This window comes from Copadichromis virginalis, linkage group LG23, assembly GCF_057382275.1.
Source record: "Copadichromis virginalis isolate Kocher_CV1m ecotype Utaka linkage group LG23, C_Virginalis_male_GT1.1, whole genome shotgun sequence".
In the NCBI taxonomy this organism is placed as follows: Eukaryota; Metazoa; Chordata; class Actinopteri; order Cichliformes; family Cichlidae; genus Copadichromis; species Copadichromis virginalis.
Window position 1 is genome coordinate 7,230,268 of NC_140639.1, and position 15,939 is coordinate 7,246,206.

The following is a 15,939-nucleotide window of genomic DNA, read 5'->3' on the forward strand; positions in this document are numbered from 1 at the left end:
TATATTGCTTTGTTTTTTTTTTTTTACTTGTTCTCTATTCTTCTTCTCTCAACAGGTGATCCAGGAGATTTTTTTTCTCCCCCCCCTTTCTCACTGTCCCTCTCCCCTTCTGTTCTCCCTTTCCTATCCCTCACTCATGTCTGTCCCATCTGTAACATCTGAAAATAAAATATAATAAATAATAAAAACAAAGGTCGATCAAATGGACCAATACGGCAATGCCCCGATGATCCATTTGGCAAAATAAATCCATTGGGTATCCTTGTTGGTCTTCAGACAACAATTCTGATGGCTAAAGAACCAAATGGGACAGGCAAAAAAAAAAAAAAAAGACTATATGGAATTATTGTTGATCGTCAGATCAGTCTTTTGACCTTGAAGGAGAGGTCAAAGGTTAAATGGAACACAAGCTTTTACATTTGATGTTGTACTTTCTATATGTTAATATTGTGATGTGAGAGTGGCTATAAAACTGACATTTTCTGAATCTCTGAAAAAATCTCTAAAGAGTATACTGATTTAATTGTGTTTTTGTTTTTTTTGGACACATTTTCAGTGAATTATTTTAGTTCACTAGTTCCAGGAGGTCAAAGTTCAGACTTGTGATGTCATCAGTAAGTGCAAGAAGGAAAAAAGTAAACAGCGTGTGGAACGTGACAGCATGGGTTGCTGATGATATGCTATGCTGCCTGTAAACTCCAAACCTGAACTGAGGAGAATAAAGTTGCCAAAAGGAGAACGGAGCCATGTCTGTCTGAGGGTGCAACATTAACAATACGCATCACACTTGTGAATGTGAGAACTGAGAAACTTCACAGACATCTTGTGACTTAAAAGGCTTTTTGTAAAATTTCAACCAACAAATCATTAAGTTGACCTTGCAGACTCCGGTGGATGTAAGCCAAGTTTTAATGGATTGTTAACACAACCCCACTATAAACACCCAAAAAGTTTAATCACAGTTCACTCAAATCTATCTTGTTTATAGATGGAATGATGACACGCATTTGTGCTCACATGCCTGCAAGCATACGAGCACACATGCATGCAATAAACGCTATCAAAAACATAACCACTCAGCAGAGATAAAAATCCAGCAAAGATCTGACATGAGTCCCGAGAGCTGCATCTGGCTGTTTCATACGGTAAAACATAACCATACAGCAGGGGAAAAAAGCTGCATCTGGCGCTTCAGTTGAACCATCTACACTTTGCCAAGCCTAATCAGACCTCATCATGCGCTTAGTGGAAGAGCAGCTGTCAAAAAACATTCTTGAAGAAGAGAAACAGGGACAAAAGCTCAGGTGTGCAAAATTAAACACAGAATGAGCTAAAAATCACTGGCAAAAAATACTGTCAAATTGAATCCTTATATAATTTGTTATAATTCTATTACTTAACACCAAATAATACAATACATTTTTATGATGAATATTTTAGCATTGTCCTACGATATTTTTGACCCTTGATGGAAAAAAGTACATTTTACACACTTTAACAGTTGTTAGTGCGAAGTTTCGTTGACATTTCTTATTCATATAACAGCGTTGGAAAAGTAACAGTTAGCCTGATGAGAAGGAAGCGCACATTTTTCCTGTTGTCATTAAACCTCAAAAAAAAAAAAAAAATCCCACCCTAGTGCTAATAGGTCTTCAGGGGTTTTGCTGCCAGGACCACAATCACACAGGAAGATCTAAATGACGGTAAATGCAGATAATAATCACCGCTGCACAATCATCTACAACATTTTGCAGCTATACCAAGCTTTTGTAAAGCATTTAAATGCATCAAAATCTGTGTGAGTGAAAGATAATCTAGTGTGTGAAATTACTGTTCTTAGAATTTTCAGGTATTTGTATTTTACTCAGCATTGTATTTTCATAGTTTTTATTTTCTCAGAACTTTCCCCCCAAGTTTTCACACAAATTTCTACTCCTACCATTTGCAAAATAAACTCATTGCTTTAGGTTAAAGACATTTGAGGCAAGTTTATATTTATCATCATTGCAGGCCTTCAAACATCAAAGTGATCTGAGCGTGTATTCTCCATCAGTGGAGCTTATCAGACAGAAAGAGATAAAATCATATCGTTTATGCATCATTTATAGCAGTTTTAGAAGTGGAGCGAGTGTAAGAAGTAATGTTTTTAAGTGGCAGGTAATTTTAAAATGCAAAGTTTCTAAAACTTCAACAAAAATCAGCAAAATACAGAAAGTAACTCTATTACAGATCTTTATGGGTTTGTGCCAAGAATTCATTTGTCAAATCAAATATACGAACTATCTGTTGTTGTGATCCCTTAAGGGGGAGCAGCTAAAAGAATCTAAGGAGGCAGAAAGTAGAGTAACATAGAAACACTTAAGTAAATTAAACCTTTACTTCAGTAAGATACTCAAGTACATGTACTAAGTTAAATTCCTACCGATCCTCACTATTCCATCCAATGATGTTTGCCAAGATTAACAAGTCCAATGTGTTGGATGAGTTGCTTAACCTAGTCCAACACAATAACAGCAACTGGCAACACAAGTGCCAGGAACCAAGCAATAAGACATAAAGACAAGGACAAAGGTATAAAAAGTACTTTTTGTAACTTTAATTAAATGAAAAATTATTAACTGTATCACTAAAATCCAAATCTGTATAGAGAAAGTAGATAAAAGTAAATGCTAAATAGGAGAAAACTCAAAATGAGGTCAACTAAATGAAAACCCTACCCTACCAAGGTTAATATAACATAGCTGACTTGCTTACCAGTTAGTGCACAAGGCAACATTGGCTAGCCTACCAGACACAAAAAGGGGGCTGATGGTTACACAAATACCACATAAATCTAGAAACCCTATAACATACGGTAATTCCATCCTAACCCTAACCCTGCCTTAACCTCCTAGGACCTGGCGTCCATATATAGGGACATCACATTTTGGGTTGTCTAGACGACAATACTAAATTTTGCTCTTTCAAATGGCTTTTAAATGAGCCATATTGCTCAAAGGGGCACAATTGTTGTTTTTCCTTTTGTTTTTGCACTCAGGAAAAATGCTGCTGTGTTCAAACACCAAATAAGGAGTTTTGCACATGATTACTCAATTGTGACTTTATAGTGTTCGAACACTATAAAGTCACAACAGCAAAGCGAAATTAAAAATGCATGCCATGAAATAATTTGGGTCTTAGGAGGCTAAATAAGGCAACATTGTGCCATCTCATTTCAATATTTATGTGAAAAATAACCACTAACCACTAACTAAACAAAAATACTTACACTGAAGGGTGGTGGTGAAGCCGTCCCAATCGAGGTAACACATTACATCCTCAAAACTAAAATGCTCAACTTTTTTAATGTGTCGTTTACATACTTTTTCATAAAGCCTGACAAGATAACTCAGCATGATAACTGATTTTGTGAAAAATGATCAATATACAGTGACTACTGTAATGTTTGGGACAAAATTAGTTTTTTTTGTTGTTTTTTTGCAGTTTTGCCTCTGTACACCACCACCACATGGATTATAGGTCAAATATATGTAAACAACCATATTGTGATTGAAGTGCAGACTTTCTGCTGCAATTCAAGGGAAAAATGCATTAACTATTTTAGAATTGCAGCCATATTTATACACAGTTTCTCATTTTCACAGGCTCTCCTCTTCCCAAGGAGGCCCAAATCACTGTCACTTTATAAGGACCCTTGATTTTTATTTTATTCAACTCAAGTGCATGTGTAATTTTTTCCATGACTAATTTTTCTATTCTTTCCTTTTCCTAATGCAAAAATGGTATTGCAAAATTATGTTAATATATTTAAGACATGCAAAACTTTACTTTCACATGATAAAGTCCAGGGGTGGGTAGAAATAACAAAAGAACCAAAAAACGACCTGGCCCTAAAAAAGTAATATTTCCCAAGAAACATATTGCAAATAAGTAGCGACTTACTATCTGAAGTTGAGGTGTTGAATTTGTATTTTATGGATTTTCACTGTAATTATGTCATTGTCATTTTAAATGTGAGACCCAAAAGAGTTGTTAATGCAAGCCATGCTGTGGCCATCATTAGGCTGAAAACTCCAAATAAACAGAGAGAGAGCAACAGCGCTGGAAGTGGATGAATAAACAATCTGGTGCATTGTTAAAATGAATGAATGACTGCACTGACCAGCTCAGCAACACTAAAGGGGCTGAAAGACCACAGAAGAAAACCAACCAAAGTGGATGATGATTTATTTCCATAATATCAGCAAATACAGAAGCTGTTTGTGTGCAATTTTTCCACATAATGTGTCTTCTAACTAAAGGTCGAGCTGCTGCATTTCCCAGAAAGAGAAAAGAATGAAAGATAACTTAATTCAGAGATAAAGACAGATAAAACAAGAAGGAGCAGAAGAAGAGAGTTTATATATAAAAGCAAGGATTGCTCAGTGTGTTTTGTAATGTCTTCATTTTTAAATCAAATATTGGATCTGTATATGATGTGAAGTTATTTTTTTTCTATTGTGAAACATCCTTAAAAACAAACTAAGCTATATCACCTTTGGATTATTCAAATTCTCAGCAGTTTAGTGCAGGGTAAACAGGTTAGTTTGCCATATTGTGGTGAATCTATAGCACTGAGCTGTTCAAGGTGGGAGTTAGGATACATCAAGAGTAGCAGAAATGTATTTGAATGTAAGCTGATGATTAGATTCCTTCACTGAAGTTAACCCTTATACCAGCTGTATGCTGTCTTGTAAAGACAGTATAAACAGAATGCTGCCAGTGTTCGGGATGGAGCTCCGGCAACATAGCATGGGAAACGTGCTTACATCTAGCTGAATTCAGCTGTGCAAATCCACAAAAAGCAGCAGCATAACTGCAAAAAAACCTACTGGAGCTCGCATTAGAAATGATTGTGAGTTGTGATCCTTCCCCATGCTGAGCCACTAAAACTGCTCTCTCCCCACCTGTTCCCCACCTTCATCCCTGGCTGTAATCATTTTTCTGGCTCCCTCCGGGTACTCTGGCTTCCTCCCACCGTCCAAAGACATGCAGTTTGTGGGGATAGGTTAATTGATTAATCCAAATTGTCTATAGGTATGAAGGCGGGAGTGTGAGTGCGAATGGTTGTCTGTCTCTGTGTGTTAGCCCTGTGACAGACTGGTGACCTGTCCAGGGTGTACCCTGCCTCTTTTCTTAACACAAGTATCTGTATTTTTACTGAAGTGAAGAACGCCCGTGTCACTTCTTGTGTCAACAACAAACCACTTGTTTTCAACAACAACCTAAAGTTGCAGATATCATAACACTTCCTTCCTGCTTTTTTTTTTTTTTTTTTTTTTAGATTTAGAGATGGATTAATTTAGTGTCAGTAGAAAAAGAGTTAGGTATGCTTAAGTTATACCTACATAGCTTATATATTTTGATATAACAAAAATATCTTGGCATCAGAAACTAATATTTCCAAGCAGAAATAACTTCCAGGGGTTTGCATTACTGTCAACTATTAAGTTTAGTTCAACATTACTTATAGTGGACCAATTCGGCAGTCTTCAGGGAACTTTATGCTCCAAGCTAAACATGGTATACAGAGGAATACCCTCTATTCTCTTCCCTGGGTGGATGGGGGGAGCAGAAGCTAAACAAAATATCTATGGAGAAACAGCAAACATTACCAGATTAGAAAATGCACAAACTGTGCAAGGGACGAGAACCAAAGCTAAATTGTGTCATTTGCAAATAATATTCTCTAAAATTGGTTTGCTTTGACTCCATCAACCAATACAAATTATTTGAAAGGCAATAGATAGACTATTGTGACTTAAGTTAATCTTTTTTTATTATCTTAGATATTCTGCAGTCCTTTTCTAAAGGCCTCGGAGAGCTCTGTAGGTCTTGGCATCACACTACCCCAGACTCTCAGCAGCTTCACCAGCCTCTTCCTAAGGAGGCCCAAATCACTGGCACCTTATGAGGACCTTTGATTCATATTTCATTTAGCCCAAGTGCATGGGTGTACCAACTTTTTCATCACTAATTTTTCTTTTCTTCTCTTACTGCAAAAAGCTATTGCAAAATAAAATTAATATTTTTTTTGAGTTTGAGTCCCATTAAAGCTGGCTTGAACTAAACTTTAACAGTAGTAATGTGATGGTCTGAGGCTGCTTTACTGCTTCAGGACCTGAAAGACTTGCCCTAATTGATGGAACCATGTACCAGAACTCATTCTTGCTAAAGGGGACAATCATAGCTTCTGAGGCCAAAAGCTTGGGTTTTCCTATTACGTCAAATGATATTTTTATAGAGTATTGTTCAAGTAGGCCACCTCCATATACAGACATTAGACCTTTACTTGTCCAAAAAAAACAACAACAAACTGAAATAAAAATAAATAAATGGAGGAATAAAATCGTTATTCAGCTTGCCATGTGCTCTATTCTTATGAAGGATGTGGTTCAAAATAGCTGTCACCAAGCACTGCTGTCTTTCTGTGCTTGGAGTTTATACCCAACGCTTGCAAACCCAGGCTTGCATACAATTTGCATAACCTTTAAAGAGGATCTGCAAAGGTGTAAGCTGGGCTAGATGCTATCAACATACTTTCCTGTATGGTCGTTGAAGTGACTAACTCTAAAACCACAGGTGGGCAAAAAGAAGCAATGGTTAGATTTTTTTTAATGCTTCACCACAAAAAGGTATCAGTCAGCTTAGCCGAAGGTGTATTCGGTAGAAGGTGCTAGGAAAAGTCTGAGTTTCATTTTAATCTGGATGAAAGTAGAAGAGCAAAAAATAATCGACCTTTAGGTGCATGCCTAAGAATAAAATATGAACAGTTGACTGCAAGAATACATAGCAAACAGGAAGAAATACAATGAATCAAGAGCGATATATGCAAAACGAGAAAAATATAACCAAAAATAAGAGAAAGACACACACTAGAGAACAAGTTGCAAAGTGCTTGGATCAACATCGTTCACAAATTATGATGCTTACTTCATAAGAAACATCTTCCTCTTGAGTAAAATTGCAGTGTTCTCATGCTCTGGTGTGTGTTTAGTTTCTGCAACTTGCAATGGTGTCTTCCCTATATTATTTTTAGCCTGCAGATTGGCTTTATTCCTCCATCCTACATTTCCAGCTTGTCCCCAGTTTACAAGTATTTTCATTACTTTGTGGTGTCCACCACGTGCAGCACAGTGCAGAGGTGTGTCTTTATTGTGATCTGTAGCATTTATCTTGGCCCCAGCTTCCAGGAGCCGCAGAGCTACACTATCATGTCCCTTCTCAGCTGCAGCATGAAGTGATGTTTTCCTCCATGCATTCCTGTCTTCAGTCCCCTTATTGTTGAGCGGCTGAAGAAGGGCTGTAACCACACTGACGTGCCCACCAGCTGCTGCGTAATGAAGAGGAGTGGAGCCATCCATGTCTCTAGCTCGCCTCTTTGCCCTGTGGGAAAGCAGTGAAATCGCCACGTCTACTTTTCCCTCCATAGCAGCCAGGTGGAGGGGAGTTTTTTTCTCATTATCAGTGGCATCTGGGTCAGCTTTGGCTGACAGCAGCAAGTCCACCACACAACTATCTACCTGGGAAAAGGCTGCCCAGTGCAGGGCTGTCCTCCCCAGCCGGTCTTTGACTCCAGGTTCTGCCTTGTTATGAAGAAGTTGGATCACTGTGTCTGTGTGACCCTGCATGCTGGCTATATGCAGAGGGGTCAGACCATCCTGGCCTACTACATTTACCTATAGCAATGACACACAACTTTGCATTAATATACTGAAAATCTACTGAACTGATAGCAACCGTTAATGCTTTGACAATTACCTGTGCTCCACCTTTTAACAGCAGACCAGTTATGTCAGGCCCATCACATTGAGCTGCCAGGTGGAGAGGGGTGTGGCCTTTAGCTCCCTTAATGTTTGGGTCCAGTCCTTTTTCTAGCAGTGTGTGCACTATGGGCTTGCTACCACTGCGAGCAGCCAAGTGCAATGCTGAAGAGAGGTCAGATAAAGTAGCATCCAGTTTTGCATTTTTTGCTACGAGAACACTAGAATAAAAAAAAGCCAAAATGTAAGATATTACATATTTGGCTTAGCTGCTAAAAAAAATACAGAAAAGGGACAGTTAAAATAGATGCATATGCTCTGCACCAAATATGTACAACACAACATAAATGATGATATATATAAAATTAGAAACAAACATGGAAAATACATATTTGTTATAGAAGGACAATGATGAGCATTTTGCCTTTTCTAAACCCATTTGTGTCATTGCGCCTGTACAGTCGTGATTTTATTCTGCTATTTGACTTGGACCAGCATCTGGTGCCACAAATATCTCACTGCTATTTTTTTTTAACATATACATAAATTATATTTGTGAATATAAACATTTATGAGGCAGGGTGGATTTTATAAAGGTAGTTAGACAGTGTTCTTCTTATTCTAGTATGTTCTTTAAGTAAACTACATAATTACGTGATTCCCACAATGATATGATTGATTTTGTTGAAATGCTCTTGAGTGTGAGTGTGAAGGCCTACGGGGGCTACTTTATTGCCACTGAATTTATTTTGAAAGAGGTCACCTGAAGACTTCTGAGTGTCCCAGCTCAGCTGACAGTAGGAGAGGCGTATATCTGCGACCGTCGCGCATGTTCACATCTGCTCCACTGTCTATCAGTGCACTCACCGCACCATCAAAGTTCATTCGAACAGCTGAAAAGAGAGCAGAGCCCAGGGCATCTTTGTTCAGGACTCCTCTGGCATTAGCTGTGGTTTGAACAAAACTGACCGTGAGCTTGGATGTTTTGCAGGTTTATTCTGTATTTGTGTAACATCTACAAAAACAAAGCAATGAATTGAAATAGAACTGGACCAAACTCACCAAGCAACAGCTGGAGAATTGATTCTTGATGAAGATTAATGGCTTCATATATGACATCATAGTCAGCTTTAGCCCCTGCATTGAGAAGGACAGTCATTGTTTTCTCATTGCTCTCCTTGACTGCATAAAACAGAGCTGCTTTGTTATGGCTGTTTAAGGCATCAACAGTGGCCCCGCTCTGCAACAGCAACTCAGCCAACCTCCAATCATCTTCCATGGCAGCCATGTGCAGAAACATATTCTGTCTGTGACTTTCAGACTGCCTGGCTTCCTCCTCCACCAGGAGTTTTACAGATTTCAGATGCCTATTTTCTGCTGCCAGGTGAATGGGAGTTTTGCCTTTCAAATCCAGAGTATGTATAGGGGCCCCAGCCTTCACTAGGGTCTTCATGAGCTCTGTGTGCCCTCTGCTGGCTGCTCTGTGAAGAGCTGTGTGGCCAGCGTCATTCTGGAGGTCCAATCTAGCCCCTTTTTGAATCAAGAGCTCAGCGATGGATAAATGCCCATTTTCTGCAGCTACATGTAATAGAGTTTCTTTGGAAGAATTGACAGTGTTGATATCACTGTCTTTTAACAGCTCCTCAAGTAATAAGAGATCCCCTTTTCTAGCAGCCATGTAAATGAGGCTTTCTGGTTTACTTTGAGCTGGTGTATGCTCTGATGTTGCAAGTACTATGGTACCACTTCCTTTCTTTGTAACACTAGATCCTTTTTTAATCCTTTTAGTATAAGTTCTCTGGGTTCCAGTTTGATCTGTTAATTTTCCCCCCCATTCACAATCTCTCTCCAGCAAATACCCAATCAGCTGTCTCCTGTTATCTTGAACTTGCTCGTTCATACTCCTTACATAGGTCTTGATTCGCTGGTATAGTTCAGGTTCTGCCAGCATAAGACACGGATGGAAGAATTTCCGACATGCTCGTTCACCTCTGGCCTCCAGGATGTCCAGGACCCTGGAGTTCTGATCTTTATGGGTCCTGATGGACAAAACAATAGATCTCCTTGCTGTTGTCATAACCCCCTCTGCAACCAAAAGATTCAGGAGATCCTCAGTATGTGAGATACCATAAACCAAATCCCTTCTCTTTGTCCGGATCACATCCACGGCATAAGGGTTCTTAGAATTTGATGCTGCATGGCTTTCAAAACCTTTGACATTATTCCACATTTTAAATTTGCAGGAAAATAAAAAAATGTTCCTTCAGCCTTCATGCGCCACAGTTGTTAGAATTTGTTGTTCTGATTTCTGTTTGTGTATTTTGTACCATATTGCTTAGTAAAATACCCCGCCCATAGCAACTACAACAGACAGAAGCCTTTCACTGTACAGATTCAGCCGGCTCAACCTGACCTTTGTGCAATTACGCGGTCAAGTTTCCATTAGATGCAGTTAATTGTTTTATCTAGTAATAGCACTTCAATCCTCAATCACTGTGAAATTATTGTATTAGTATTGTATTAGTAAGAGGTGACAAGAATAATAGCTGTGTAAAAATAACATTGTTTTGCATGTTTGTGAAAGTGATAAAATAGATAATGGTGTGTGGGGGAGAAGAAAGATTCTCCCTTATGTCTGAATCACTCTTGGCCTAAATGTCAAAATCGGTTTGATATATAATAATGACAACTTTTGATTTCCTTTTATCATTTGATGAAGAGATATAGAGCTATTAATAATATTTATGAGTAAAATTAGCAGAAGTTTTATACCCTGAAAGAAACTCCCCCAATACAAGTACAGTTAGACTTTATGCAGCAGAATGCTGCTGCATAAAGTCTCATGGAGACAGTCTAACAGTATTTATTAGCATGAAGCAGCATGTTTTTGTATAACAATCCATTTTATTTTATAGATTAGATGCGTAAATTAAAGACTCTATAGTGTGATTAAGGGAGTGGCTGAAGCCTGTACTATAATGCAAACATTTGCGAAGTAACTTTAACTTTCAAATACATGTAAACTTCTTTAGTAAAAATATACATATGCCCCCTTTGAATGTGGGGAAGTTTAGGTATAAAATAGCCTGGATACCAAGCAACTAGATCGATCAACATATTATTTCTGTTCTATTGTTCCTATTATCATTTATGTGAGCTGTTAGTGAACTATTCTACAGAATGCGGATTTTGTTAAAGAACGTTTGTTTTTATTATGATCTCCTGATATTTAACATCTAGACGTCTGCTTTTAGTCGCCCTTGGAGTCATTTGATGGATTTGCCTGTTTAATTAAGTCCGGTCTATTCTTTAGATTACGTCTCAGGACACATCGTATTATGCAAAGAGGAGATTATGTAGTCAGTCGATTCACTTCCCGTAATAAACGCCTCCTCGGTCCTGACGTGGGTCTTCCGAGCGTTCCCTCTCCTTATATGGCAGGGGAGGGCACTGCTTTCCGGAATGATGTCACAATGCCCCAAGTTTGAGAAATCAGAGCAGATTTGTAGAGAAATCGGGATTCCTGAAGGAATAATTAAAGGGAAAGGGAGAAAAGTGTCTATTTGGATATGTCTCCCACAGAGATTGTCTCTATTAAGGAAAAATAATACAAACAATTAAAACAAAGACAACACCTGAATTCCCTTATTTGACGTGTTCAAACAGGTTGTGTTATAAAGATATTTGATGTTTGTTTGTATATAAAAGAATTAAAAAGCAAACAAAAAATAAAATCGGAAAATATAAAGATTGAAAAGAAAGAGAACATTTAATATTCTGTCAGCCTTAGCATCACAGTGTGTCAGAGACTTCGTTAGGTTTTCAGTCAACAACCCGTTCTGTTTTATTTACACTCTATATGACAGTCTCTATTAATTTCCACAAAAATTAATATCTGATAACCCGATATAAATTGCAACAGATCTGTGGAGATTTCGAGCACTTCAGGCAATTTCACCGGTAATCCACCCCAATGTATGTCGCCCTCCAGTGTTTCATTAAGAGCAGCACACGTGCTGATGTCCAGCAGTATTTGAAAGCCCACTCCTTTTATCTGCTGTAGGCCACGCCTGAGCTGCACCTGCTGCGTAAGCATGAACGAGACTCACTTTAATTGCTGGGTTTAGTGAAGACATCAAGAAAAAAAATTTACGCCTGTTTTTTTATAAGTGAAAAATTTGACACCCCCCCCCCCCCCCCCCCCCCAAAAAAAAGAAAATCCCAATTTATTTCAAAAGTGCTCATAACATATTTATAGGCCCACATTGCTGTACCGTAAATAAGTTAAAGAATATTCAGCACTTTGAGATACTGAGCTCCAGGCTTGTATTTTCTTTTTTCTTGTGGTTAAAGCCATCACCACAAAGCCTTTGTTTGGGTTATTGTTTGTTCTTTTAGCTGGTACTGACTGAAAGATGACTATGTGATTAAAAAAAAAGACTCACCATATATATACATAATCCCACCAAGCCACAGTTTATTGTATTAATTTATCCCATACAGAGATTTGCACTTCAGAACCTAACACTTCTTTTTTTTCTTTGACATGCTGAAACCTTTTTGAATACTTACAAAAGGACAGAGCAATGGTGAATAACTGAATGATGAAATAGCAAGGGAGATGTCGTATTAATCAAATCAGTTCCAGATTTCTTAATTAAGGGTTGCACACCTTAGCCTATTGTGACTGAGTGTTACATGATGTGAAAATGTTACTTATTGCTCAAAGCAATGGGAGACTTTATAGGGCAGTTACACTTTTCTTCTTCTGAGCCTGTGTGAGCTGAGACACAAAAGTGGAGATCGCAAACTCTACAACCCCAATTTGCAGAACTGCCTCCATCAGGAGTAAGTGAGCCCGGCCTGCCAGCTGAAACACAATCACTCAGCTTCAATCAATACCAGTACTAATGGAATTTAGCTTGAGGTACTCAGCACTAGCAGCTCTTACAACATGTTGCAACATGTTTTATTGTTTGACTTCTTCGTGGCACACCCACTTTTTATGTCACACTCTTACAAGTACACAGAGGCGATGTTGCTTCATTTTATCTGGTTTATTTTCTTAAATATTGATTAATTTCTTAAGTGCTCAGAAAACAAACATAAAAAATTATACAGTATTCTTATTACAAATGGTAAACATAAGTACTCCAAGTTGATCTTATATACATATAACAATGAGTGAAACCCCATTAACAGCTTTAGAAAAAAACAAGTAAATCTTGAAGCTTTTCTAACTTAATTTCTTACAATTAAGAAAAAAATGTACATTGTACTTTAACTCATGAGTCAGGCAGCATTTGTTGCAACTTTTCAGCCGTTTAGAGTTGACCAACACGCCTAAAAAGTGAGGCCATTAATTATGGCTACAGCAAGAAAAGTCTGTATTGCGTGTGATTTAAAAAAAAAAAAAATCCTCTAATACTGAGTTTTTCCATTGATGGTCATGATGAAGTCCATGCAGGGCTCGGTGTAAATCAAGAAAACGTCAGTCCTGTCCAGTTCTGTAAAGAAAAACAGCACGACACAGAAACAGAAGGGGTTTCTGCCTGTTGCCATGTCCCTTCTGGTTCATGGCTATTGTCACAGTCCTGAGCCCATCTCTAGGACGCGCCACTGGGGAGCGCGTGGCACTCAGTTTGGTACCGTCCCCGGTCCCGCCAGTGTCGCGCCACATCATCCCAAATACCGGAACGATTTCGGGAGTCGCAGACACTCACTACCACAGGAAGCGTCCTATTCTTTCAACTACAGTCTTTTCTCTCTCTCCTCTGTCGCTGACACCACCTCAGAAGGTCTGGAGCTGCTGCGTTAACATAAGCTGGCACCCGCTGTTTACGTGGTTCATCACCTTCTGCTTCAGCTGGGCCACCTGCTCGCGCAACATGTTGGCGGTGGATGCGAGCTCGGAGTTCTGTGACTTTAGGGTCTTCACTTTCTCCTCCAGCCTTGAGATCCGCTCCAGCTTCCTCTTCCGGCATTTGGAGGCAGCGATGCGGTTTCTCATCCGCTTTCTCTCAGCCTTGATGCGCTCCTGACTCTCCATATCGATTGGAGAAAGAGGAGGGGTCTCCCCTGGCATCTCGGGCACGGTTTGGGGCTCCTCTTTGAGCGCAGTGAGCCGGGGGAGCTGGGCAGGGGAAGGCTGGCCGTAGATGGGAAGCTGAGGCGGGGCAGCAGAGAAGGACATAGTGGGGGCTGAGGTGGTGTAGTTTGGTGCCGACACGGTACTGATGGCCGGGTTGAAAGTGTTCAAGTCCTCATAAACCGGCGACTCAGAGCGCATGGCAGCATTGTTGTTGTATACGGTGGCACCGGCAACAGATGAAACAGGCGGCAGCGCAGTGTTGACAGTTGCCGGTGGAGTCGAGGTGACACTCACGTTTGTTGTGCCCGGCATGTTCTGGTGGTGGAGCTCAGCCAGGGCGCGCACAAACCCCTCCGCGAAGCCCTCCTGCTCGTCAGTGACATTCTTGGGGCACAGGAACTGGGTCGGGGTCGGCGTGGTGGTGATGAGTCCGTTGCTGGACTGGATGATCAGCCTCTCCAGCTCCGGAGAGGCCAGCTTCAGCAAACCCACGTCGGGGGAGGTGAGGATGTCGCCAGCTTTGGCGCGGAGGTGAGGTTTCAGAGCGCTCGGCGGGTCGGTGAGGTTCAGTGTCATGTTGTGTTTCAGCGCTTTGGGGTTGCTGTATCCGTAGCCGGCGTTGTCGTGCTGGGAGAAAGCGTTGAGTGAGTCGTCATAGAAAGTAGTTTCCATCTTGGTATACATAGAAGAAAAAATAAAACAAAAACCGAATGTAGCTACACAGTCTTCTACAAAAACAGCTTTCCGTCCCCCCTTCTCTTCTTCCTGGTTACCGAGGAGGAAAACACTGGTTTCCAAACGTCCTCTCTGTGCGTAAAAACTTCCAAACTTTGAGAGCGCACTTTTCTCGACACAGGAATCAGAACTTACTTCTTTCACCAAGCGATGGTCGGTTGTTCTATGTTGAGTGGAAATTGTTCACAAAGCTTTTGTCAAAGTATCCAGACTTATATTGAGTCCGTGAATGAAAAGCGCCTCGCGGCTCTAACTTTTCCTGTCAGCCACCGAGAGTCTCCGGTGTGCTCACCGCTTGCGTGTGTGTATACTCTGAGCGGTCCAGCGTGGAGGCAAACCTTATCTGCTGCCGCTGCCTCTCTAAAAATAACCATGATGTCATGACGGGGCTCTCCCATTGGCTGAGGGGCGTGTCTCTGAGGCGGGGCTGAGTCCTCCGATAAGGCGCGTTGCCTAGACGACCACCACCCAGAAGATTCTTAATCTCGCGGTGGATTGTGGGATGAGGTAATGCTGTAAAGGAGAACGTAAGCGCGCTGCATTGTGGGATGACGTATTGTTTTTGAATATTTGGTTACCCGCTTTACTGTCAGTGGCGGGACAGGCAGCGATCAGAGCAGCGCGTCCAGACCTCAGTCTCTCTTATTACGATGATTTTGTTGTGAACCAGCCCAAATACTCATCTGCTAACTTTTACTGTTACTTTTATTTATGCCTTTTTTTATTTGCTTAAAGTTTTTTGCACACATGGAAGCTTTTCATTTAGTCGTTTAGAACCACGCGAAAGTAAAAATAAATCATAATATATGATGAATTTCATCAGGCTAAACTTTTCAAAGTTTCTATGACTTTAAAATAGATGATACTATGTGGAGAAGTGATATTTTCCTTCAACACTCAAACTGCTTGAAATTAAATACTTGTCTTTTTATATAGGGTAAGAAAGGTGTATGCACTCAGTAATAGCTCTGGTTTACTAATAATGATAAAGAATATATTGCTGAATTTGAGACAAAAAAATCAAAGTTACACCTGACTCATAATATTTTGTAGCAGGCCTGTATTTGTTTCTTGTTTTTATCAGTTTGTAGAGTTTTATTTAATTTTATCTATGTTACTTTATAAAAGTAAATAAATTGTTTAAAAAATAATAAAATAGGGTGGCTTTAAAGTGTTATATATAGATTATTATTATTATTTTTATTTTATTTTATTTTTTACAAATTGAACTCTTTTTATTGCAGGTTTCTTTGTAATTAACCTAATTTCTTTTGTTTTTGTTTAAGTAAAACATGGATAATTCTGAAAACT

General features: G+C 39.6%; 1 protein-coding gene across 1 annotated transcript; it reads right to left on the reverse strand.

The window, feature by feature from the left end:
- Positions 1 to 12,255: 12,255 nt before the first annotated feature.
- On the reverse strand, positions 12,256 to 14,969 carry jun (Jun proto-oncogene, AP-1 transcription factor subunit). The gene has a single exon (XM_085448382.1). It carries the CDS (start codon positions 14,575 to 14,577, stop codon positions 13,594 to 13,596), a length of 984 nt encoding a protein of 327 aa, XP_085304508.1. The 5' UTR covers positions 14,578 to 14,969; the 3' UTR covers positions 12,256 to 13,593.
- Positions 14,970 to 15,939: the final 970 nt, after the last annotated feature.

Excerpts from the sequence above, each read along its gene's own strand:
- jun (XM_085448382.1), bottom strand. The coding sequence starts at position 14,577 with ATGTATACCAAGATGGAAACTACTTTCTATGACGACTCACTCAACGCT.